At 39.5% G+C, this 26,204-nt stretch overlaps 1 protein-coding gene across 3 annotated transcripts; it reads right to left on the bottom strand.

Annotated features, from left to right (window-relative positions):
* Window positions 1-249: 249 nt before the first annotated feature.
* Window positions 250-25,734, bottom strand: LOC143852569 (RNA polymerase II transcription mediator). 3 transcript variants are annotated; one of them, XM_077362015.1, is made up of 9 exons: window positions 25,471-25,732; window positions 25,137-25,326; window positions 24,863-25,061; window positions 23,570-23,683; window positions 14,641-14,726; window positions 14,143-14,536; window positions 13,594-14,052; window positions 13,176-13,496; window positions 250-661 (listed from the first exon to the last, which is right to left on the bottom strand). In XM_077362015.1, the coding sequence occupies exons 2-9, from the start codon at window positions 25,223-25,225 to the stop codon at window positions 350-352; spliced, it is 1,974 nt and encodes a 657-aa protein (XP_077218130.1). In that variant the 5' UTR covers window positions 25,226-25,326; window positions 25,471-25,732; the 3' UTR covers window positions 250-349. The 3 variants fall into 3 exon arrangements, with proteins under 3 accessions (XP_077218130.1, XP_077218136.1, XP_077218121.1); XM_077362021.1 differs by having other exon boundaries at window positions 13,194-13,496; window positions 25,137-25,734; XM_077362006.1 differs by having other exon boundaries at window positions 25,137-25,732.
* Between the last annotated feature and the right edge of the window lie 470 nt (window positions 25,735-26,204).

The raw sequence follows: 26,204 nt of genomic DNA on the forward strand, positions 1-26,204 counted from the left end.
GATGCCCCCTCAACTTATGTAGATTTTGTAGATGTTTGATTACAATAGGATTCTCCAATAAAAGGATAAGTAGAATTTGCCAATTTAGTGCACACTATGAAAGATTGATGAAGATGTCCGTTAATTATGGCAACTGATTTATGCTGCCGATGACACTAATTATAGCCAGGAAATAGAAAAGCACATGACAAAGTTAAAGGGATAAGAAGAGGGGCATCATTTGAGACTCTATACTCTTCGACACAATCATTTCAGAATGCAATGCTTCTCACAACAATAAAATAAATACTTAAAAAGTGCTTTACTATTGAGATAAGCAAGGGGCAATATGTATGAAAGTGCAAAGCGATTAATGGATCCCACTACTGGTGCACAAGCTTACCATGTCCATTAATGTAGAGTACAATGATTCAAGAGACAAATGCCCCAAGAATCTCCTACTTTCAGATGTATCATTGGAAAAATCAGAGTGAAACTTACCCTCCTCCATCACCAACCACCACGAGATACAGCCGTGAGCATCGTTGGGATCCACATGTGCAACTAGGCCCAAGGTGTCGCCCTGCTCCAGCTCAAAAGACAAGCCAAGAAAGTCTCTACCTGCCTTCATTCCTACTACCTGGGCTTCCTCATGAAGCCATCGAACGACCTGGCTTGCAACCTGTTAAAAGTTTTTGCTCCTTAAATAAGCCACAAAGGCCAAAGCCTCTATATAAGAAAAGGAATGAACTGTTTTTTACTTTATTTCAGTACTATAAAAAAGAGGCATGGGTTTTCTAAAAATGGGTGCTTTAAAGCTATTGAAGAAGATCCAAGACATAGGTTTTTCGAGGGATAATGTATTGGGTTTTTGTAAAAGATCGTTTGCTTTCTTAATATAAATTCTCCATGACACTCAAAATAAAGATCCATCACCTGATTCTCTATTGCATCTTAGACGCAAATATGAACCCGTACATGAGTGTAAGCTCTTCTTTTTTCTACTAATAAAAATGAGGCATGGGCAGGCATGTGTATGAACTGTTTTTTTTTTCCATTCCATTTTTTATTGTTTACATTTTCACTACAGAGGGAGTGATGAAAGATCTGGCCCATAACCTATTACAAATGAAAGAAAACAACCTTGCAACATGTTACAAGAGCTTCTCGAACAAGAAGACCCATGATTGAATTCAACTCTGTTTTGGATGCAGATGGACATGGACACCAGAGATGGGTAGGAACTGTTTTTCTTTACCATCAACCATAAGAAAATGAGGACATGGATTTTCTATAAATGAAGAATCTGGCATTGGACCTGTTACATGAGCTTGTTCTCACATGAGAAGAACCATTTTTTTTAAGGTAACAGTTCCATTCCATAATCCGAAAAAGAAACGTACATGAAGAAAGGGACAAGATGTCGGCACCGAAATGTCCGAAAATAATTACAAAAGAGATAGAAAAAAGAAATCCGAGGGGAAAAACTCAAAGAGCCCCCGCTCTGGAAGCGTTCATAAACAATAGAAGTGTCAATCCGATGAGCCCCGTCTTTAGCAAGACCATCGGCCAACTCATTAGCCGATCTCCACATGTGTGCACCAGCTGAGGTCTGAAAGCCTCCACGGTCCAGAGCACCTATTCGCGGCCCAAGCAATTATGTTAGCAAAAGTCCCCTTCAACGATTAGTGGTCCTATGCTGTGCGTTACAAACCACTTTAAACCAAATAGTAGGGCTCTCCTCAGCCTAATTAGCATGAAAGACACTCACCGGTCCAGAGTAAGTCATAATAGCGGTGCCATTTGCATTGCGAAGCACCCCACCGATGCCAGCCATTCCCTGGATTTCCCAAGGAGGAGTCGTCGAAGTTAGCATCAAACACCACCGATGCTGACCATGGTGGAATGATAGAGGTGGATGATTTTTTCTCCGACAGAACCGAGAAACCGTTCCGAAATATATCACATACCGAGTACGGGACGCCTTGACTTTAGACCTTAGAAGCAGGAACCTTCTCTCGGAGTGCCGCTCCCACCTCGGAACCTCGATTCGGCGCTCCTTAGGAAGGAGCTTCCAGGGAGTGTCACCCCAGAGAGACGGGAACCGCTCTAATGACGCTCCCAGCCTGCTTCTATTACTCTATAAGTCCCACCATCACCAACTTCCTTACATCAAACTCCTCCAACTCTTCAAAGTACTTCGTTAGAGCAAGCACAAAGGCTTGTACATCTTCAGAAGGCACGAGGAACGAGTGCACACAAATGAAGACGGTGAAGATGGTTAGAAATTAGCTTTTAGATGTACTTAAATTTTGAAAGATACAAATGAAAATGGTTACAAACTATTATTTTTTTATGTACTTGAATTTTGAAAGATATATAAAGAAAATATTACATACAAGCTCCCATGGCGCTCCCAAACTTAGACTCTTCTAGACTCCATGCTTCCCCGCCCCCGCTTCGTGCTTCTAAGCTTTAGACCAGGCAACGATGGTCATTTTGATGTCAAGGGCGATATGGTAAGAAGTTCTGGACTTCTTGTTGAATATTCTATTGTTCCGCTCTAACCTATTATGCCAAATAATAGCATATGGTACAGATGACCACATCGAATTCCCGATACACCCATGAAATACAACCCCCCCCCCCCGGAAAAAATAATAATAATAATTAGAATCTTGGAAATGATATTTTCTAGCACCCACGACGTCCCAAAAAAATTGAAGATCCCCATCCAAACAGCGAAAGAGAAAGGACATAGAAGAAGCAAATGATCCAGGGGTTCCTCATTGTTGCAGCATAAGACACACCAACTGGCCAGTCAAAAACTCCTCTTCTTTAATCGCTCACAAGTATTAATGCAATGATGGGAAACTGTCCACGCGAAACTCAAAATCCGAGGAACATGCTGTCGCCATAGATTCGCCCGACGGGATGCGGGTCTAGTCCCTTCGTTTAATCGTGGAAGAAAGTCTTGATGGAGAAACCCCCTTGTGTATCTGGAATCCAAGTCCATTTATCAGTTTCATGAGCCGAGTGATAGCATGACGATAACTTGGTGAGGATAGATGTTAGGCGCTCGATTTCCTTATCCTTGAGGTCTCTACGGAGTCTGATATCCCAAAATGACTCGGTGATACCACCACCCGTTAACAAGTAATCAGAGATCTTGGTGTCCGGATTTAAAGCAAGGCCACAGTGAACAGAACAAAGCTTTTATTAGAAAAAAGCAAGGATAGAGGCGGTCCAAGCGAAGAGAACGTTGCAGGACCAGAACATAAATACAAAAGAGAAGCCCCCACAAGGGGCGAAGAGAGGTTATGGGGGGAGAAAGTCAAAAAATTCCACACCCCCCCTTGAAATACCTTCCTTAGCTAGAAGATAGGAGATATTAACATCACCAACCCTATCTTTAATTTCATCAAAGAAAGGGCAAATCTCCAAGGGTGAGAATGGGATCCCTTAAGCCATCGGATCTCATTGAGAGAATCCCCCTCAACCACCACCTTATTTAAGTCTACATCCTCAAGGAGCTTTACGCCTTGATGAATCGCACGCACTTCGGCATCATTAGAATTTGCTATACCAAAGGGACCACTAAAAGGCCATCTCAATTCTCCATGCTCATCCCTTAATACACCTCCAATCCCTGACAGCCCACAGTTCCCCATGATAGACCTATCAAAGTTTAACTTTAAGAAGCCATGAGATTGAGAGGAGGAGGGGGGGCATCTTGGGTTCTTGATGTGATTATCTACAAATCCCCTGCCACCCATACCATAAGTCATAGGCAGATAAACATCTGAAGCACGGAAGAGATTTCGCCCAAGAGATAGTCAAGACAATGATTTTATTGAAGAGGAAGTGCACTCTTTTTGTTTACCCCTCGAAGATGAGACCATTTCGTTCTTTCCATAAAACCCATATTGCTGCTAAAAGAGAGAGATTCCAAAGAATTTTCCCTTTCTTTCTCCAAGGGACATTCGACCCTCTAGAACTTCTAAGAGCTATGCTGGGAAAACCCATGAGATTCCTAACTTGGATAGTACCCTACTCCACACCCCTCGCCACCCTGCAATGTATAAATATGTGGTCCATTGTTTCTCCATCCTCCAAGCATAATATACACAATGATCCACAATCATCATCTCCCGAGCTATCAATAAGTCCACTATCCGTATTCTTTGGAGGCAAGCCGCCCAGCCAAAAAGCACATACCCTGGGTGGAACTTGTAGGCTCCTGACTTTGGCTACTTTGAAAGATACAAAGCAAGGAACAAGATGATGGTAAAAAGACTTTGCTAGAGAAGTCCCCTTTCGAGTTCCAGATCCAAACCCTTTTGTCCTCACCCACTTGCTTTATGTAGCACCCTCCAAGAATCTCCAAAAATCTGCACACCACCGCTAGTTCCCTCTCAAAAAAATCCCTCCTAAAGACTGGTTTCCATATTACCTTTCCTTCTCTTTTCTCAAAATAGTCCTTCACCATCACCTCCTTAGAGGAGGCCACATCGAACAGCTCCGGGAATAGGTCCTTCAACAAAATGGCGGAGCACAATTTATCAAACCAAAATCTGATACTGAAAAAAATAAAAATATAATATATCCTGAGATTTTCCCTTGCCAAGAAATTCCAGAGAACGATATTTGCGACATATTATAGGGCCCTTTAAAAGCCTAACAATTCACATTTTAAATTCAGTTGCAGCCCACTGTAACCCGCAACAGTCCATAAAAAACCTTATAAACACTTCCTTACCATCCATCATAATTATTCACCTTATCTCTCAAACCTTAAATCGAACCCAGATTCAACATTATATACCATATCCACCATTTCCTTACCAATTTAACAGATTTACTCATACTTGAACATGCTATAACAGCCCAGATTTTTTTTTTTAATGATAGATAGTATTAATAAAAACGAGAGACTGAGAAGGTCAGTAGAAAGGATAGTACAGAATATAGAAAGGATAGTACAGGATATAGAAGAAGAAAAGATAAACAGTGACAGAATACATATTGATGCAGTGCCAACATGGCAGCCATGTCATGCCTAGGTGGTTTTGGTGGAGTTCCAAGGTGCAGTCCCTCATTAATGTTGCTGGCCCGTTTTGAACCTGATTTTTGAGCTTCTAAATGGAAGAATTATGGAAAGTGGTAAACTACAAAGTTGTAGGTCTCTTTGAGATCTTTCCAACAAGTATTTGTGCTTGAAAATTGGACAAGAGGGTAGAAAGTTACGGCAGTTTTTGTGGACTGTGTCTGTGGGTTCCCAAAACAATCAAAGTTAGTGAGTTCCAATGCAATTAATGTTATGTTAGTCCCTAAGCTAGCTAGTGGAGGATCTTGAACGAATTTGCTTTGATTTTCTTTTATTTAAAGAGTTAGAAACCATCTTTAGAGGGGATTTTGGATGTTGATAAACTTATGTAATTGATGGAATATCAATTGGGTTGAGCTTTGCTCCCATTTTCTTCTTCTCTAACTTGTGTTCTTGATTTCTAATTTCTCTTCTTCTTCCCTCTTAAGCACCCGCATTACATATCAAGGAGGCAAGAAGTCGAACTGCTCCATTCTCTCCCTGAAGACCACATCTCTAGCTAACTTATCCGCTACACCATTCGCACACCTCTTTACATGATACGCTTTAATAATAGTTTCTCCAACCCTATCTTGAATTTCATCAAAGAGTGCCGCAAACCTCCACAGTATTGAGTGTATACCATTAATCCATCTTATCGCGTTCAAAGAGTCTCCTTCTATTTCCACCATTTCCAGATCGACATCCTTAGAAGCATGAGACCATGGTGAAAGGCCCTCACCTCTGCCTCATTAGCATCTGTGATCCCGATAGGTCCTGAGTAGGCCCATATGACATTGCCTAGATCATCTCTTAAAACTCCCCCGATTCCAGATGGACCCAGATTTCCCATAATGAGTCCATCGAAATTGAGTTTCATCATCCCTTGTGGAGGTGGTTCCCATGCTTGGACCACTTTGGGCTCATCCCTTACACCTTCACATTCTACTTTCCATCCATACCACAAATCGTAAGCAGACACAAATGCAAAGGTTGGGATGGTTCTTACCCAAGAGATTGTGAGGGCAATCATTTTGTTAAAGAGAAAGGTACGTCTTTTAGAAAAACCTTTGAATACCCTTGCATTTCTTTCTATCCATAGGACCTATATAGTTGCAAGAAAGGATACATTCCACAAGATTTTCCCATTTCCTTTCCATGGACCCATTTCCCAATTTTCAAACAACTCTTTGAGAGTGACCGGAAGAACCCAGTCAACTCCAAATCTGGATAAAAGTCTGCACCACACCTCTCTTGCCACCTTACATTACAACAACAGGTGGTCCACCGTTTCCCCCGCCCCTAAGCATAGGGGCCAATGGTCTATGATCAAAAATTTCCTTCACCTCAAGAAATCTACAATTTGTATCCTTTTCAAAATAGCCACCCATACAAAGGCGCAGACCCTCCGAGGCGCTTGGATGTTCCAAACTTTAGCGACTTTAGAGGATGCAGGGCATGGCACTAAATGATGATAAAAGGACTTAACGGAAAAAGTCTCCCCCCGAATTCCAAGTCCAAATTCTCCGATCCTCACCAGAAGTTTTGATGTAGCATTTTTCCAATATTTCCAATAACCTGCCCACTAATTCAAATTCTCTTTCAAAAAATTCCTTCTAAACATAGGAGACCAGATTACTCCGCCCTCATTGTGACTAAAACATTCTTTAACTAAAGCATCTTTTACTGCTGCTGCCGCATATAGGTCTGGATACAATTCCATCAGCGGACGATCCTCGCACCATTTGTCACACCAAAGTCTAATCCTATCCCATGAATATCCCTGAACCTTATTCATTCTGCGAACTTATTTCTGAGTTGCATCACATCTCGCCACATCATGCATCCAAGCTTTCTGAAATTATCCCCTGAATCCCATCTTCCTGCAGATCCTTACTTGCTGTCAATCACTTTAACCCACAATTGTGATCCTTCCTCCCCAGATCTCCACAACCATTTACCTAGGAGTGCTTGATTTGTCTCCTTTATTCTCCGAATGCCTAGGCCTCCTGCTTTAACGGGCTAACACAGCCCAGATTATTCTCTCAAATTCATAAGCATGTCCCTTTTCAAATTCATAAGCATTCTTTTAGCCCCTTTGATCCACATTTGAGCCTAGAACTTGGAGACTGCTTTAGTTGGCTGTCCTACGTCAGTTGGAGCGAAGTATAAGTTGTTTACTTACTACAGCTCTAAATATGCGCTGACTGCGCATAGCCCTACACATGCGTTGATAGGTCTTAAGTATAAATCATGAATCTCTAATATTACGTCCGCTAGTTGCCATGGACCCGGGGCTTTGCTTGAAGCCGATGCTAAATCATTTGCCAAATCTCCTTTGGTAAGAGGGTCATTCAAACATTTCATGACCCATTACCAGGACTTGATAGGACCGGAGAAGACTTTGGTAATTTGGCCAGCCCAGTCTCTAAAAAAGCCATTGATCCCCGCTCGACCTAGATTCCCTCTAGAGCCGCATCGAAATTGAATTTCAGCCATCCCATTGGAATCAGGTTCTATCTTGGAGTGACTTTCATTTTGGCTTTTTTTTTTCTCATATAACGCCGCACTCCAATTCCTTATAATTTCTCCCATGCTATGAGGAAAAGTTGATTTGCTTCTTGCCCACGAAATTATGTCATCTTTGATTTCCGCCATAATTCTTCCCTCACCTTACTTCATCTTTAAAGATTCTAGAGTTTCTTTCTTTCCACAAATGTCACATGATTGTGAAAGGAGTATGTCTCCAAAGTGAGCGTCCCGTTCCTCTAGAGGGGCCAACATTCTAATTTAAAATAGTCTTCCTGATGGATCTATGGAACACCCATACCACTCCAAAGCTTCTTAAGATAGCTCCCGAAACCCTTTGTGCACATGGACATAGCAAGAGAATATGACCAAGGAATTCCTCCATTTTGCATAAATTACACGACTAATGTGAAATTGTTTTCAAGCGTTCGCAAGTGTTGATTCTTATTTTCATCAAGAAGTCCCAAATGAGAAGAAAGACTACCAACCTCACTATCCTTAAGGTTCCTCCTAAATCTAATTGCCAACACTACCTTCCCACCGCCTTTCTTTCCAAATAGTCACACACTCTTGCCTCTCTATTGGTCGCTAACAAGAACAGGTCCGGGTAAGCACAGCACAACAAGGACTCTCCTATCGAAAGGTTTACCCAAAACATGTCCCTTCCCCCCTTCCCACTCTAAATCTAACTAGAGGCTAAAACCAAGGTTTTAAATTTCAGTTTCGGTGTCTGTTTCAGTCGCCACCGAAACCGAATGTTTTGGTTTCGGGCCGAAATTTCGGCCAAAATCATGTAAAAATATGATTATGATTATGATTTTTATTTTTAATTTCAACAGAAATGTCTAAAATTTCGGTGTAAATTTCGGCGATTTCACGGGAAATTTTGGCTATTTCGGTGAATATTTCATAAATTTCGGTGGATCTATTTAAAATTTCGGTGGAAATCACCGAAATTTTGTAAAAAAGGCTAAAATCAAAATTTCAACCGAAATTTCGGCAACATTTCGTTGAAATTTCACCGAAATCTTGTAAAGAAACGATTTCATGTAAATTTCGTTTCGGTCGTGGCCGAAGCCGGAATATTTCGGCCGAAACGAAACGTTTAACCCGAAATTTAAAACCATGGCTAAAACAAGGGTTTGAGTAAATCTATGGACTTCCACGCTCCCGAACCTTTTCCTACATGAGGGATCCTACTTTCCAAACCCACTAATAGTTGTCATTAATTATCTTATATCATAATGCCACTTTTTCCTCTCTGTTTCTCCATAGCCATTTTCCCAACAGAACTTCGTTCCCTAGTCTTAATCTTCCAATTCCAAGCCCTCCCTATTTCTTGGATTTGCATGCTTTCTCCCATTTCATCATATGTTTCATTTTACGCTCCACCTCCCTACCTTCCCAGAAAAAATCCATTTGAAGCTTTTCAATCCTCGTTATCACATTGTCAGCATTTTGTAAAGTGATATGTGGTACATCAGGAGATTATTAAGTGATGCCGTCATAAGAGTAATTCTACCCCCAAAGGATAGGTAGCTTTTCTTCCATGTAGCTAGTTTTCTCTACACTCTTTCAATCAGTAGGATCCCATAAGGATGTTTTGGGGATACCATATCCCAAGGGCAAACCAAGAGTGATGCAGGACAATTGAAGATTGAACTAATATTTCGTTTAGATACCAATATGATGCAGGATGGCTCTATGGGATGGATGTTATGGGTGAAAGGGAGGGGTGAAATTAGGGTTTTGGTTCCTACAATAGGTGATTAGATTGGGGAAATATTCCTACGAGGTTTAGGATAGGTTTGAGTGGTACATACATATGAAGGGAAGTCGTCAAAGGATGCTGGGAGGATGTGAAATTAGTTTTAGGGAAAATAATAAGAACATAGGATATGAATGGATTTGATGTTTCTAATATATGATTTTTATTATAATGAGTATTTTAGGGGTTTTGTGTAGAAGATAGGTGAAATAATACACGAGAGGTTTTGGGTGAGATTAATAGAGGTTTTGGGGTTCCCATGAGGGTGATTTAAGGGGAAAAAACCAAAAACAAATGAAAAATAAGGATACAATGGTTGGAATCTCACCAAACAAAACCCAAGGCATCGTACCAAGGGGTTCCTAGACATCGCACATTAGGAAAAGTAGACTTCACATCCATGATTTGCAAGAAAGCAAGAAAAACAGTTTTTCATTCATTCATTCATCCATAGCATAACTTTGAATAATAGAAAGCCATTAAAAAAAAAGGGGAGTCATCGACGAACTGCAAGTGGGAGAGTGTTTGTACATTTTTGCCTGATTGCAGGCATTTTATGAAGCACCTTTCTTCCGCCTTCCTTAGGGGTAAACTTAGACCCTCTGCCACCAATATGAATAAATAGGGGGATAGAGGATCACCTTGTTTGATTCCTTTCGAGCTTCTAAAAAGCCGGCCGGAGACCCGTTTACCAGTGTAGAGAACGATGATGTGGATAAGAATGCTTTTACTTCTTTGATCCATCTTACTAGTACCATGGCAAGAATATTATATGAGTTATGAACATGACTAATTGGTCTGTAATATAGACTTCATCTTTAATCGCTTCCCACGACTTCTAATAAAAAATTGCTAAAAGTGGGCGTGCGTATTGACTCCACTAATGTGGGGTCATTTTGGTCATTTTCATGTAACCCTATCTTGTATGTATATATCATACATATTAGTGAGGGAAGGGAGATCGATTTTGTCTCTCTGACATTCACGCCACTCTCATCTCTCATTCTCTCTTCCTCTCATTCTACCACACCATGTAAGTGTTGAACATGGTATCAGAGCTTCAGGTTAGAGATCTCCTCTACTCTATCATCCCAGCCTACTCGCCCAATTATAATAATTATAGATAATATAATTAATAATGAATTAATTTTTTTTATTCATTTTATGAATATTAATAATATTCATTTTAAGAAGCAACTGCTACTTGTACAATCGTGCATTAATCGACTATAACTATAGGATACCCTATTTTCACGAGTTACTGCATTTATCCGAGTGATCCACAAATGACGAAAATCTCTCTTTTGCATGCTTTTTGTTCAATTTCTCGTGGAGTCAAATTCTCATCAGTTCAAAGTTTCTTTCAGTTTCTTAGGGACAATAGGCGGCAGTTCTGCCTAAATAGTAGACACAGATGATAAATAAGAGAATACTAAAGATTCGAGCCATATAATTTCTCAATTCCAGCATTAGGCACGCATCAATCCCCATACGTGGTCTTACGACTTAGCGGAGACCTATGTTTTTGGTAAACAATCGCTTGGGCCGGTCACTGCGACCCCCTTTGTGATGAGGCACCCCTTCTCCCAAAGTTACGGGGCTATTTTGTCGAGTTCCTTAGAGAGAGTTGTCTCGCGCCCCTAGGTATTCTCTACCTACCCACCTGTGTCGGTTTCAGGTACAGGTACCTTTTTGTTGAAGGTTGTTCTTCATCTGTCGACTTACACTGGCGATGATCACACTTACGTTTCCATGTAAATATTAGTCACCGGATTTGTTTTCTTAAGTCACTCAGCCTGACTTTCTTATTGGAAAATTGATGTGATTTGATATTGGAAAATTGATGTGATTTGATCTTATGCATCAATCTGAGGGGGACTAGGGTGTAGTAGAGGTTTATGTTGTACATAAAGGGGTAAAATAGTACTTTTACATTATTTTGACAATATGTTCATTATGTGCTTTTATAACTTATGATTCATATCACTAAGTTATATGTGAGAGTGGCCAACTCAAGGCACTCTTTCTCCCCTAAAATCGCAACTTCTCCATTTCATAATCTCTCTTCTTCCTTCCATTCTCCTCTCTCTAGTTTGACACAACCTATTTTTCATTTAAAAATCCTACTGATCTTTTCTTCTTCCAGTTCGCCTTTTCCTTATGGCCCTCTTTCTTTCCCTTGAATAAAACTCATCACCAACCCTACACCCCTCCTAATTTTCATATTATTCCCTCCGTTTCTCGATTGTTCATATAATTAAAAGGGATCCCCCTCCTTTTTGTTTTTACCTCATTATCTCGCACTTGTTTATCTTCTTTCAGTGGAGTCTTATTCCTCTTTGTTCTCATTCCCTTTTTCTTATATCAACTTCTTTCCATCAAGCCATCCAATGAAACTCCATTCGTTTGGAATGATAAATCATACCTATTAGCCGTGGATAAGGTATCCTTGAACAACTTGATGGTACCTCCCTTACACCTCCTAGATATGTAGAAGTCCAAGAAAGGCGGAGAAAACAAGAACTCTAATGGATACGAAAAGCTGATTTAATGTTTGGATAGCCACAAAGCAGAAAATCATGGCTTGGATTAACTCTACCTTTTCCACTGAAATTTCAGCTCAAAAATTGTATAAGTCGACTGGTCGTGATCTCTAAAAGTCATTACATGACACTCCAGTGAGCATAGCAAAGCACGAATTATGCAAATCAGCATGGAATTCCAAAACAGCCAACAAGGGAACTCATCTTCAAAGGATTACCTCATTCCTGCCATTCAAGAGCCCATTGACAGCAAGGGAAGAGTCAGATACGTCCTAAGTGAACTTGGTCACGAATATAAAATATTCATCACAAATATGATGACTAGTGTTCCCTATCCAACCTTTTCTAAGCTGCAACCCTAAGGTTTTTTTCTTCCAGAGTTCAGCAGAACCAGCTTAAAAACCCTACTCCACGCACTAGAAATTCCAAACGAAAACTTAATTGAAGAAAAGGGAGGAACTACCAAAGAGCGTTTTGATGCCGGAAAAGATATCTGGGAGTGTTCGAAGTAAGTAATATAGCATATCTTTAATTTTTCTCTTCCTGCCTTAATTTTTCTATCTATAATAAAAGTAGCGATATTTCCTGTTAATGTGAAGTTATACCTTGACACTCTCGGACGCCAACGGGGTATAAACTTATTGGCCCTGACACCCTCGGATGCCAAGGGGTTATAAACTTATTGGCCCTGACGCCCTCGGACGCGCAGGGGATATAAACTATTGGCCCTGTTGACTTGTATATACGGGTTCTGATATTATAGTAGATGCTCAGTCATTTTGGGATCATGCTTTATGCTTTATTTGATCGGTTAATTAGCCTCCTGTCTCGGCATGCTTAGAATCAATTAAAGATTATGTTATATTGCTCACTAGCTTCCATGCTTACATGTGGTTATCTTACATTTTTCAGATCTTGAGCATTGAGGCGCAGAACCAGACAAAGTGTTCACATAGCTATTTTGTCCTTTTGATTGTCTGAATTTTGACCTGTATATAATGTGAGTACCTGTATCTATGGATACATGAGAAGAACCAAAGCGAGTTGTTTTGTAAAATATATGTTTATTTGATGTGAATGAATGGTTTGATGTATGTATCCAATTAGCCTTGCATGCTTGTAAGGTTTACTTTATAGGTATGCGGCGCTTGTCACGTTCACAGGGTTAATTGGGGCGTGCCAGTGACATAATTCATGCTGGAGCCACAGGAAAGAAAACCGGAGCATTTCTCCGAAACAATTTACATTTCATAAATTAATATGCTCGTACCTGCTGCAGAAGTATTACCGGGAGATCTGCTAAGTCACAATCATAACAGCTCATTGAGCAGACATCCACTGAACTTCCTCTAAACAGACCAGCGACATTAGGCCCACCTTCTCCACTCACACTGATGCATTCGTTGTTCACAACCACCTTCGTGTAAAACTGTGACCTGACTCTCTTATTTGTTTCGCAAATATCAGGAGACCTCGATCCGTAGCTACCATGAAGAATGGAAGGAGGAACCCTAATTGAGAGCAACCATGAAGACGTCCGTGAATGCCAGGTAGGGAGAGATAACAGATGGAGATAAGGAACTCTGCTCACCTGCACGAATGGAAAGAATTTAGTATGTAGCAGATCAATGTTTTATTTTTATTTTTTCATTTCTTAGTTGGCAAATACAGAGAGACAATGGCAATACCAGATTTTCCAGCTCTGCCATAACTTTCTTAGAAAATATTCTATGAGAGAGAGTCATACAGAAATGACCCAGGAAACCACACCCATCACCCGCGGGTTGACCAGATATTTGTGCTCTGACAGTAGTAGTGCATCTCTCCTTTGATCTTACAAACACATTTTCATGGAGAATCTGTTTCAAATAAATTTCACAACTAAGAGGGTCAGGATATCCTGAGTTACCGCGCTTTTCCTCAGCAACTCTCACCCCCCAAACCTTCTCTAAAGGCAAAATCCCTCGTTCCCCATTCGGGGCAAAATCCATGGTATGTGCCTTTTGATCAGCATCCTTCCAAGTCACGAGGGATAAAAACACACAGGCTTCTTGACTGATGCCTAACTTTAGATAGTCTTCTTGTATCCCAATTACATTAACTCCGTGATATGGGTAAAGGGCCTCACGATTCACCAAACCAAACACCTGGAGAGTCGGGCAATCCCAATCAGTTAAAATGATAATGAGGGAGAGAACAAAGTCGATAAAACTACCTGTTCATTAAAAAAAACCTACCTGTTCATCAAAAATTGCTCGATGAATTTCACGGAGGGCTGATTGTGTTTCTTTAACACATTCGTTGACAAATTCATCACCTATAACCTCTTTCTTAGCTTCTTCTAAACCAATCTCACCTGAGCCACACATTATACTTCTACATAGTTTTCTTGGTCTACGGATTGAATGGCCACCAAGAAAGCCAAAATAGATAGAGCGGCATGATTTTGCAGGTAACTTTACAGTAAGCATGCCAGCAGGGTCATGATCAACATGAACTGTTGATATAGAAGATGGGTGTAATACAGTTGGATCTGAGAGCGAATTATCAAATAAATCGATTGTGAATCCTTCATTGCTTAGAGCAGGGACCGCCGGACGCTGCCTTTTAACTTTCCAGTTTTGCTGCAATCTATCCACTTGTCAGAAAAATAAGGTCAGACAGAAGAATGCAGTTCAAGCATAAAGTGCCAGTGAAATTGAAAATCATAAGAGTAAGATACAGGGCACATTCACCTGATTAGGGCACCATAGAATCTTGCCTCCCTCACAACCTGCTGTTTCAAAGCTTTGGCAGATTGTTTAAAATATTTTCCAAGATGCTGCAAATCAAACAGAAAAGCACTGAAGACGGGAATGAGGTTGTTTAAGCGTCTAGAGTAAAGATAAACCCACCACATTCAAATATATCACTAGAGCTATGGCAACAATTAACAGGATGCTAAAGATAAACCCACCACATTCAAATATATCACTAGAGCTATGGCAACAATTAACAGGATGCTAAAGATAAACCCACCACATTCAAATATATCGCTAGAGCTATGGCAACAATTAACAGGATGCAAATACATGTATCCATATCGATAATAAACGGTTTGTATTTTCATAGATGGACCCACATATAAAGAAGTGTGGTACATACACTCACTCCATGACATTCTGAGTGTTAAGTCAAAAAATTTAATGTCATAGAGCTGCACATCTCAACTCAGCAGTACTTGCGAGTTGTCAATGACACACTAGCTTGTTCCTCCTGAGAAAAGAGCTCAGTATAGAGATGGTTACATGGCAGCTTGCAAGTCCTTTAAGACACCAACAGGCTCTTTACAAATCATAAGTGACATCAAGACATGCGTGCCTTACCTTTCCACAATATCAGTCATACACACGAAAGAATGAATCAACTGAGGGTCACAATACGTAATCAAAACAACAGATGCCACAGGCCCACCCTCGAGTAAAGCAGATGAAAGAAGACTATTTTTTCCCTTCAATTTGGATCTCATAGACAGACAAACAGTGCCCCTAAATTAATCTAAAGTTATTCACTTTAATCTATTCAACTTTGACATAAAGTGTCAGCAATAGATGTGTATAGTTAAACATATGAATATGCGTATACGTCTATACGTATGAATACACAAAACTTCCTACAAAAAGGGATGAAAATACTTCTTTTTTATGGGCAAGCTGGGGTTAGGCAAGACCCCTACCAGAAATCTTTAAAAAAAAACAAAAAACAAAACAAAAACAGATTACAATCTGACAACCACTAGAGCAGGCACATATCATTCTTGCCATACATACTTTCATCATATGCTAAATTAGCAAATCATAAGCATATACGCCTTAAAACATTTCTGAAATCATGAAGACCATACCATATGCTCAAAATATTTTTCATGCAATAATTTTTTCAAAAATATAAATATACCATTTTCACAGATCAATAACATCGAAGGTGTGGTGGAGCCATGTCGGGAGGTCATCCTTTCACACCCACGAGGGTTGGTGTTTTCATGTTTTTAAAGGCGTTCGCTCTAGCCTTTGGTAGTTAATTTTGAATTGTATTTGCATTTTCGGTGAACTTGGGATAAAATCCGAATTTCACCAAAAATACAATGACCAGAGTTGCCACCTAGGTTAGGGTCTAGGACCTATGATTAACTCTGCAGGCATGATCTCGATAGGAGTCTGAGTAAGGGATATAGTTACATGGGGGAAAGGGATTAGGCACCCCCCATGCCCAAGTTCACCCTGTCTCTTGACTTGACTTGGCGGATGTGAGAGAACTTAAAATCATTGGTTTTAAACCCTTGTTATGATTAAGCTTATCCCCATGTTGGGATTAACAGAAAATGAAAGAAAACGAGAAATGAAGAAATTGGTGCAGTCCTCTCTCCTTTCCCTCACCTTAAGGAGCATCAAGCTCTCTTCTCTATCCCACATTACCTATGGTGGGGCCCTGGATAGAGTAGGGGAAAAGAATGGAGGAAGGAACCCTATTTACAAACAGGGAAGAAAAGACATAAAGCGAATAAATAAAAGGAAAGGATTCATTTCTCTCCTTTTTTTCCTTCACCTTAATGAGCATCAATGTCTCTTCTCTATCCCACATGACCTACGGTGGGGCCCGTGATAGAGTAGAGTGATAAGGAGAGAGGAAGGAGTCCTATTTATAAGAAAGGAGGGTTTTTTAGCTCCATAGTTTGGAGCCAAAGGATCCTCAAACCCTTTTTTTTTTCTTTTTTTTTTTGAAAATTAACAAGAATTTTATTAAGTAAAAGAGAGACAAGGCGTCCCGGTACAGAGAAACAATATGGAGGTTAGGCTAAAAAATGCCTATGTAGTCCCCGTAATATCATTACAATTGGCAATCATTCCCGCCAAAGCTACCCCTTGTTTGGCCAATATATCCGCACAACTGTTTGCAGTTCTCCTCCTATGAATAAGATGTGGTTGGAGACCTCTTACTAGGTCTCGTATTTCATCGAGAGTATTGTTTAGTCTCCATGGCCCGCCTCCATGATCCTCAAGCCCTATAACTACCCCACCACGCAACAACTATAATTGAAATGCTAAGAAAACAATAAGGAAAGTAGAAAATAAATAAATAAATAAAATACCTTGGGATTGACTCCTTGACGAAAGTGGACACCGCTCTGACTCCTCGGGACTTCGGCAAGAGTGCCGACGTTCCAGAGGATTCCAAAAGACACTAAATAGTCAAAATTTGACTTTTATCAGTGTCTGCAGGAATCCTCGAAGCTTTTCGGATCTCCTCTGATCCTTCTCTCAGATTTTTCTGATTTTCCGAGTGGTTTCTCTGGGATTTTTCTGGATCTTCTAAACGAAAGGTTAACCTACTATTTATAAAAAAAGAAAGAAAGCAAGTCAACTTAATCGTAGGCTGCGATTATGGGGTGTGGATAATCACACCCTGCGATTACCATAATCGCAAGATGCTTCCTATGGTTATGTGTAATCGCAGGTCAGGGTTGGGTTTCAGAGAAATGGTCTTTTTCTCAAGTTTTCTGGTTTGTGGGTTGGATCTTCGGGATCTTGGGTTCGCAAACTCAGGACTCGGTTTAAAGCAAAGATTCTGGTGGATTCGGGTTGGTTTGAAGAGAGTTTGGTTAAAGGGATCACTTTCTTTCTGTGTCGTATAAATAGCAAACGAACCTTTTGATCTGAAAGAAGGATCAGAGCATGGGGATCATCATTGGAGTCATCATCGCGGCTACCTATCTTTAGTCTGATCTTGACAAAATGGGGTGTCTACTTAAGGGTACTTACCAAATTGACAAACTTTATGCGATCAGGGTAGAACTCTCAAGTCTCAGCTATCCTCCTCAGCCTCTACCTTCAACTTTTCTGAAATTCATCATGAACTTATCATTTTACCTTTTACACCTTCTACGACTAAGCGAAAACCAAATTGATTACTCACATCTTCTAGGACCGTGTAAGAGGGATTTCTGGACAGATTCTCAGCATGGAATTAAAATGTTCATAACTTTGTCATTTTTTTTCCAAAACAAGTGAAGTTTATTTATGTATTATGATCCTCTGGATGTTGGATTTCAAATAAAACAATCGTCATCCAAAAATTCTAAGGGATGGGAGAGTTATGGTTGTTTTCCTAGGACAAATTTTTTTGAGGCCTAGCTCGCCATCGTTCAAAACTGTTTTCTTTTATAATTTCGAACAAGAGTAGGTCTTTTAAAGATAACTACGACTCCCTATTGCTGAGTCCTAGGAAAACAACCATAACTCTCTCATCCCTTAGAATTTTTGGATGACGATTGTTTTATTTGAAATCCAACATCCAGAGGATCATAATACATAAATAAACTTCACTTGTTTTGGAAAAAAATGACAAAGTTATGAACATTTTAATTCCATGCTGAGAATCGTCCAGAATTCCCTATTACATAGTCCTAGTGAAACAACCATAACTCCGTGATCACTTAGAATATTTAGCTGAGGTTTGTCCCATTTAAAAGCCAACATCCAGAGGGTCATACAAAAACACACTTGTTTTGGATTAAAAATGACAAAGTTATGAACATTTCAATTCAATGCTAAGAATCTATCCAGAAATCCCTATCGCATACTAGTAAGTTTGTTTCTTAAAATCAATATCTTCAAAAAGGATGATTCCAATTTCTTCTTGTTCCATAATCCATACAGACTCCTTGCCATCGAAAATCTATGCAATTCATATAAATATTTATACACAATACATACACCACATTTCACATTCAATTCATATAAATATAATTATGTAACACAGTGGTATAGTATAACACACTTCCGGATTTGGTTTTGCTATGAGTTTTGATTCGTTGTGTTTCAATGGGGATTGAAACAATAACATTTAGGTCGTTTTGTGCCAATTTATGTGAAAATTTAAAATTATGAACCTAAGCCAGGGTCTGCAATCTTTTGTCTTCCTAATGCAAATGCTAAAAGGAGACTCCTAGGAGGAAGGTTGGGTCATGTATCTCCTCTGAACATCTGTTAACATCCACAGTCATTCGCTCATGGTCAACCCAATTTAATAGTACATGTAAAGGACTCCAAGAAGACTTAAATGACCCTTTTACACATACATGTCTAAAAGAAGATGTCCCTGTATTTAAATCTCCAAGTCCAACAAGAGTTGCAAAAGCGACTTTAGCACTATCCTGTCAGCCAGTTACAAAACAAACTGCCATCATTTAGTCTAACATCCCCCTTAGGCGGCATTCCTTTTTTTCTTACAAGCAGTATATAAACAAATCAGAAGGCCCAAAGCCTTACAAAGATCTGATACCAATTGCACCAAAGCCATACAAAGATATTCAGCAAAGACAATAAATGCAAAGCAAAAGACGGAGATAACAAAAAGACCTCAACAAAAAAGAGATCTAAGAGGCATAACATGCGAAATCTTCAAATATTACAAGAGTCCCCGGAGGTGGAATAATCCAGCTCTCAATTCTTAAAGTTCCAGAGGCAGCACCACAGATTGCTACTAAATTCCAGCCCCTAATCAAGCCATCAAATTGATGGCTCTTGACAGTTGAGAGCAGTGCAACAACAACTCGGTAAATATATCCGTATTATAGCTGTCAGGTAAAGGCCATACCACTAGTGTAGGAACACACCACACATTGTTGCATGATGCACAAGTGCCATCACCACTTGTCATTATATAACAGAAGAGTTATAATAAGAATGACTAAATGCTTCCTCCTCAACCATAATCCCCAACAGCAACACCCCCGCCCCTTCGCCCAACCACACCCCTCTTCCGTCGTCGTCGTGGAAACATTCCCAGGGATGCTGAGCTTCATGTTGTGTTTTTCATTATAGTAAGGCCATGTTTGGATACACAAAAGATTTAGATTTGGATTTCTCATATTTGCAGTTGAGATTTGGAACTGGATAAGATCCTCCGATTTCCAAATCAGCTACAGCTGTGAAAAAAAAAATCAGATTTTCAAATCTGTTCTGCAAGACATTATTTGGAAATCAATACTTGTGGCAATTACGTTCAACCTCGTTGCTCCTCGACCTTGCTGCAGCAGCAGCTAGACATCCCTCCCTCCCTCCCTCTCTCCCTCGTACAGCATGAGCATGAGCATGAGGACGATTGATGTATTTTGTATCCAAAACTCAAATCCAAATCCAAATACAAAAACATGAGGTATCCAAACTCATTTGGATTTTGCAGCTCCTTTATAACAAGAATACTATCTCAAACAATTGGTTCTCTATATGTATTAATAGAGAGCTGAAAAGTTTCTTTAAATCCACAAGAGGCCTTCACCAAGGGATTCCTCTATCTCCCTATATCTTTGTTATTGTTGAAGAGGTGTTGAGTAGGGGCCTTACGAAGTTGTTCCGAGATAAGAAACCAGACTATTTTTTATGCCTAGAGCATTGCCTTTTTGCAGATGATGCAATCATTTTTGTAAAGGCGGAACGAGATCGACTGACAATATTATGAGACTTTTGGGAACTACTGAGCATGGTAAAAAAAAAATGCGCCATTGGGTAGCAAGGGAAAAGCTTTACAAATCTAAGGATTATGACGGTCTCAGAATTAAGTCCATGAAGGACTTATGTAGCGCTTTCAGAGTTAAGAGCATTCATAATCTGTATTAAAAATCAAACTTAAGGAGTTCTTTCGCGAAGTATTTAAAAGGAGAGAGTTTATACCAAAAGGTTGGCAAAGCAGGGGATTCGAAACTTTGGAGAGACATGCTTCATATGAAAGAAGAGAGGACAAATAATAGCATATGGATTATTGGTGATGTAAGCGCCATATGAGAGGAGTTTTTAAATCTTCTAATATCATTCCTAAGGTTGTTTCAACCGGGAGCAATTGCTTTATAGATCTTTCACTCCTACTTGTGAATGCTCTCCCTGGGAGGCGATGGCCCTTGGCACCATTGGTATTTCTTCTAAGAGGGCATTGAGGCCTACAATCTTTAAAGTTTCGGTTTCGATAGAAATTTCGGCCGAAATCATGTAAAGTTAGGTTAAAATTTTCTGTATTTTTAAAATTTCAATGGAAATGTCTAAAATTTTAGTGGAAATTTCAGCAATTTTGGTAGAAATTTCGGTGGATATCTTTAACATTTCGGTGGAAATTTTGTAAATATGGGTGAAAGACTGAAATTTCAGAATTTTGGCGAAATCTGTAAAAATTCGATTCACGATGAATTCTGTTTCAACCTTGGCCGAAACCGGAAACTATGATGAAGACATAACTCGGGAGACTCAAAGGAGTTTTTATTGACTATGTAGGGCAAAATGCGGAACACGAACATAGGAAAAAGGAGTCGACTCTGCGGAGTCCACGATGACGCGAGAGAGTTTTAAAACTATGTTTTAGATGGCCTTAAATATTTTAAGGTCTTAGGACTAACTAAGTGTTAGAGTATGTGCCCTAAACGCCTGTAGATTTTGTACAACTTGTATTTTATGTATCAATAAAAGTTACATTTCATGACATCTATTGGGTATTTCATATCCGAAAGTGTGTGATGTGCTTATTTTCTAACACATATTCATCCCTAGGTAGTAAAGTAGTAATGCCCTGCTTAGGGATTGATACGTGCCTAGTTGAAGGAAGAAACTTGTTTGCGAAAGTGTCTTGTGCACAAAGGAGGACTGATCATTTCCTTGAAGTAGATCAAGAGGCTGATCTTCCCTCTAAAAAGATCAATCACGTTACGAACCGATTTGGGTTCGTAACAGGGATTCACAGATCCTAGGGAACTGGGAGATATGGTATTCTGGTTCTTTGCAGACCTTAAAAGTTACTGGTTGGGGTCGAGATTGGACATCCCCTCCTTTGACCTGAGGGGTCATATTGGTCCGTGGGCCCGTTCTAGGGTCTTGGTCTACCTTACAGTGGTTTTTAATAGGGATCACATTCAGTACTGGATCTTAAAACAAACCCATGAGGTCAATAGGGATACCCGACATGGAATTCTCCACTCCTAAATTGTACGGGATATCATCTACAGTTTCGGTCAGAGCAGTCGGCATATCAAATAGCCTTGCCAAGCGGATTTATTTGATTGCACGGACGGATCGGATCCGTTGTATTTGATACAGGGGAAAAGATATACATAGTTTTTTTGGTATATAGTTTTATATACACCACAGGACATGTGGAATACCAAGTTAGTTAAGTCTTAACTAAAAGGTATTAAGGGAATTTTGAATTGTATAAATGTAGCTTTAATCCCATTGGATGTGAGGTAATTAAGTGATGCAATAAAAAAAGGTATTTTATTTAAATTACAAAATTCGAAATTGCTTTTGGGTAAAAACGTAAATTGGAGAATTTTTAGGGGATGAGGTGTTGTTGCACGACCAACCACGCCCACACCCCACCCCCAAATTTGTGAGCCACAAATTTGAATTTTGGAATTTAAATTGGATAATAACTAGTTAGAGAAAATAAAGGGAAGTTAAGTTGATAATGAGAAAGAGAGAGATAGTAGGAATTTGATTTTGAGTTAAACTAAAACTTAAGACCAGATTATATAGGAAGAAAATTTGACAAACACACACCAAAAATTCGTCCAGCTCAATCCCTTAGCTTTGGTTCATTGAATGTAGACATCTTTTTTGAACAAGTTTGCAAAAGTGATAAAACTTGTGAGAGAATTTGTAGGGATTTGATAGAGTTGAAAGAATTTTAGAAAATCAAATCTCAACAATTAATATATACATAGGAGATGGACGAATTTTGCAGCCAAAGAAAATTCGTGCAACTCAAATCTCTCTCTCTCTCTCAACTTCTAATTCTAGTTCTTGTTTTCTTCTTCAAGAACACAAATAAGCTCCATATTATTTTCATTTCCATTTGCTTCTTATCTATATCATAATTATTTGAAGAACAAAAGTTGTTCTTCATCCCTTTGTGCTATCGAAAGAAATTCCATCGGTTTGACTTGCGGGGCTCCTCGTAGCCGTACGAGGAGTAGATCAAGCAGACGATCATCTCTCCAGCAGTAAGGTATGATTTCTTCCTTTGTATTTATTTAATCACCACCAGTTCATCTAGACCCTAACATGCTGGGTTTAGGGCAAGATCGATTCTAAAAATTTTGTTCTATGCGATTTTATGTTCCGATGCACATAGCGATCTTGCCCCGGGGTGAAAACCCTTACTAACACTGAGGTGCTGTGATAGACATGATTAACTCCAATAAGGAGCCACCTTGGTCCTTGTCTTTGACATTAACCCTCACTTCTCACACCAGAAGAGAGAAGGCAATTAAGTAGGAAATGCTCTTGCCAACCATGCTTGGGTTTTGATAAGGAATAGAATTTTTTGATGTAGAAGGACCTCCCTGAATTCGCTAGAGCTATGAGATGTGATTCATTGGGCATTTCTATTATTTTATTTAGTTAAGTTTTTCCTTCTCTCTTTGAGTGTTTAGGCAAGGCATCATTTCCTCTTGTATTTTTTCTAATATCAAAAAAATTTAAGATGTCGGCCTAGGTTCCTAGATAAATTTCAGCTTAAGAGAAGGGTGCAACAAACATCATTATATATATAAGCAATAGAAGTGGTTTACGTGACCAATTTTGCATACATCTGCAGCAACCGTTATAATTTATAATCACTATAACTGTGCAGAAACAGTACCCGGAAACATTGTAGCTTAGTTGCTGCAGATACAGCAAGGTCCGACAGAACTTCATTTGACAATTGTTTTGGCCTTGTCATTCCTGCCACTGTTACTGCATCATTTGTTTCCACCTGCACGATAAAAACAAACTCTTTAGCATCACTAAATAATGCTGATTCTATTTTTTTCCTTTTTGAATGATAAATAATGCTGATTCATCTCTATTATGAGCAAAGAGAAATGCAAAATAAAGTATAGGGAAATTACAAAACACAGCATGAAACTGCTTTCATAGTAACTAGTGTATAAGAACCTTCAAAGTAAACAATGATCAGATGTAGAGCCTTGCGTGAAGCTGTTTTTGAAGTCATTATGGAGAAGCAATTCTGCAAATAGATGAACTATAACCTAAAATTAGCTAACACTAAACAGTCTGACACTAACACATTAGATGTCCAGAAAGATTTCACATTTTCTTTTCTTAATTTGAAAAAAAAAAAGGGTGACAGTTCTTCAAAGCCAAATAATAGAAAGAAATAGCAATAGGGCAGAACTTGCCCGACAACCGAAGCATCTCTACTGCTCCCCAGGAAAGAGGATTAAGTACATCGTTTGCAACCCTTTAAACATAAAACATAACATCAAAATCGTTGCAAATATCAATATTTCATTAAGAATGTGCCACAATCTTCAAGGACCAACACTCGACAATGCCCAACCGATCATACCCCCAGAGTCACCCTCAACTCACAACTTCCCCCGTATGTCTTCCTTGAAGATCCACAACCTGGTCAAAAATGACCATTCCCCAGGCCTCAGTTTCACTCCTCTACACTAAGAAACTTAGGAGGTTATGAGATGTATACTCACTTCCATTGATATTAGTTTCAAATTGATTTATACTCATCTCATGGAAGATCTTAACGTGTCAAAAACTTCATCTCTAGTTTTCATAAGATAGATCAAAGTTGCTCTTGAACATTCATCAATGAATAACACAAAATGACAACCAAACACAAGATTGGGGACGGTTCCCATGCATCAAGGAATAGTATGAAACAGAATTAAAGATTTATTTCTACTGAAAGAGAAGGAAGTTCTACAATGTTTAGACATTTGACATGTCTCACATTAAATAGTTGTTACATTATTGGAATTAAAAATACTAGGAAAAAGATGGGAATATTAGAAAAGAATATATATATGACCAATGCTAAAGAACCAGAGAGCATATCAACAAATATTCTAAACAGATTTATTCCAGCAAGGTGGGACCATTTAGTCAAGTAACATTTACTTCCAGTTCGTACCGTGTTGATAAGATCGATGATGACAGAGAGTTCCTGGTGTGCTAGCTGCAGATTCTCCACCAAGCTCTGCCACGGCCATGGCGTTGTTGTAGCTACCTCCTCGGAGCTCTTTGTCTTCTTTGTGTCTCTCTCCACTACCGGAGTGAAATCAATGCGCCGAATTAGGGCAAGGCGCTTCTCCTCCGGACCGATTTCGCTCCTGCGAAGAAAGAAAATCAAAAAATGAAAATAAAAACTAAGACGTATCCCAAAAAAATTAAGGAAAGTTTTGTACCGTGGGAATCGTTCAATTCCATTGTCGTCAATGGCATCCAATCGCTTGATCGGGAGTTTATCCACCGAGATCTTCAAGCTCCCGTCCATCTGCCTCTCAATGTTGAGAGAGGCAGCAGGAAAACCTAGATGGGAACGTGACTAGGGAGGAGGGTCTTTTTGCTGGATTTTTCCTCCCTATAAGAACTCTCCTGCATGCCACATAAATTTTCAGTTACAAAATATCCAAATCGGCCATTTATTGAAAACAAACACTCAAAAAGATTTCCCCTTATAACGCTCTCGAAGAGGACTTTCTCCTCGAATTTCGTCAGACAAGGGCATTCGACAAGAACCTCCAAGCTTCCTGCTTCGTCAAGGGGGGACGATTTCAACTTGGGGAAAAGACCTGAAGGCAATCCATTGCTACTGAGCAGATCGTGGATCGAATGGCAGTTGGCGATCGGAAGGAAGGTGAAGAGAAAGAACCCTAGAAACCTAAAGTCAGAGATTTTGGCACGTTAAGAAAGAGAAAAACACGCGAGAGACCATTAATACGACTCTTTAGAATGTTGGTCCGGGCAATTTGGCGATAGAGGAAAACATTTTCAAAGAAAAAATTATCACTCAACAGAAACCTGTTAAACATAAACTACAGTGTTAAAATGCAAAATGAGGCCTGCATAGAACCTATCCTACAAATGTTACCAAAATAAGTGGGTCTAACATATGGTTTACAAACAGATCAAAATAAAAAACTACCACAATCAAAAGAAGAAAAATATCCATGCCAATGAAACATGGGAAGTTGCCAAAAGCCCAACTAATTCAAGGATAACAAAATTCGATTTATGCAAGCTATAATGTTCTTTAAAAGCTAATTCCAAGGACTAGTTATGGCTCCATGAATAGGTAGCTGCTATAGAGTTCTATTTCAGGTGCAGCTTTAAAACACAAGGAAGCTCTCAGATGTCTCATTCAGTGGCTGATTTTATAGCTCCAGTGAGCAACAAGAGCCACGATTTACCCATGCTCTATCATACTATGCGGTTGTCCTTTAGTTCTTAACTTCTTTGCTAAAACAAGGAGC

This window comes from Tasmannia lanceolata, unplaced genomic scaffold (assembly GCF_043159265.1).
Source record: "Tasmannia lanceolata isolate RefF3 unplaced genomic scaffold, GAP_Taslan_0.1 ptg000003l, whole genome shotgun sequence".
NCBI lineage: Eukaryota > Viridiplantae > Streptophyta > Magnoliopsida > Canellales > Winteraceae > Tasmannia > Tasmannia lanceolata.

Excerpts from the sequence above, each read along its gene's own strand:
- LOC143852569 (XM_077362015.1), bottom strand. The coding sequence starts at position 25,225 with ATGGACGGGAGCTTGAAGATCTCGGTGGATAAACTCCCGATCAAGCGA. Across the intron at positions 23,684-24,862 it reads TCATCGATCTTATCAACACG|GTGGAAACAAATGATGCAGT; the intron begins GTACGAACTGGA and ends TTTATCGTGCAG. Across the intron at positions 662-13,175 it reads CGGTAATACTTCTGCAGCAG|GTTGCAAGCCAGGTCGTTCG; the intron begins GTACGAGCATAT and ends AACTTTTAACAG.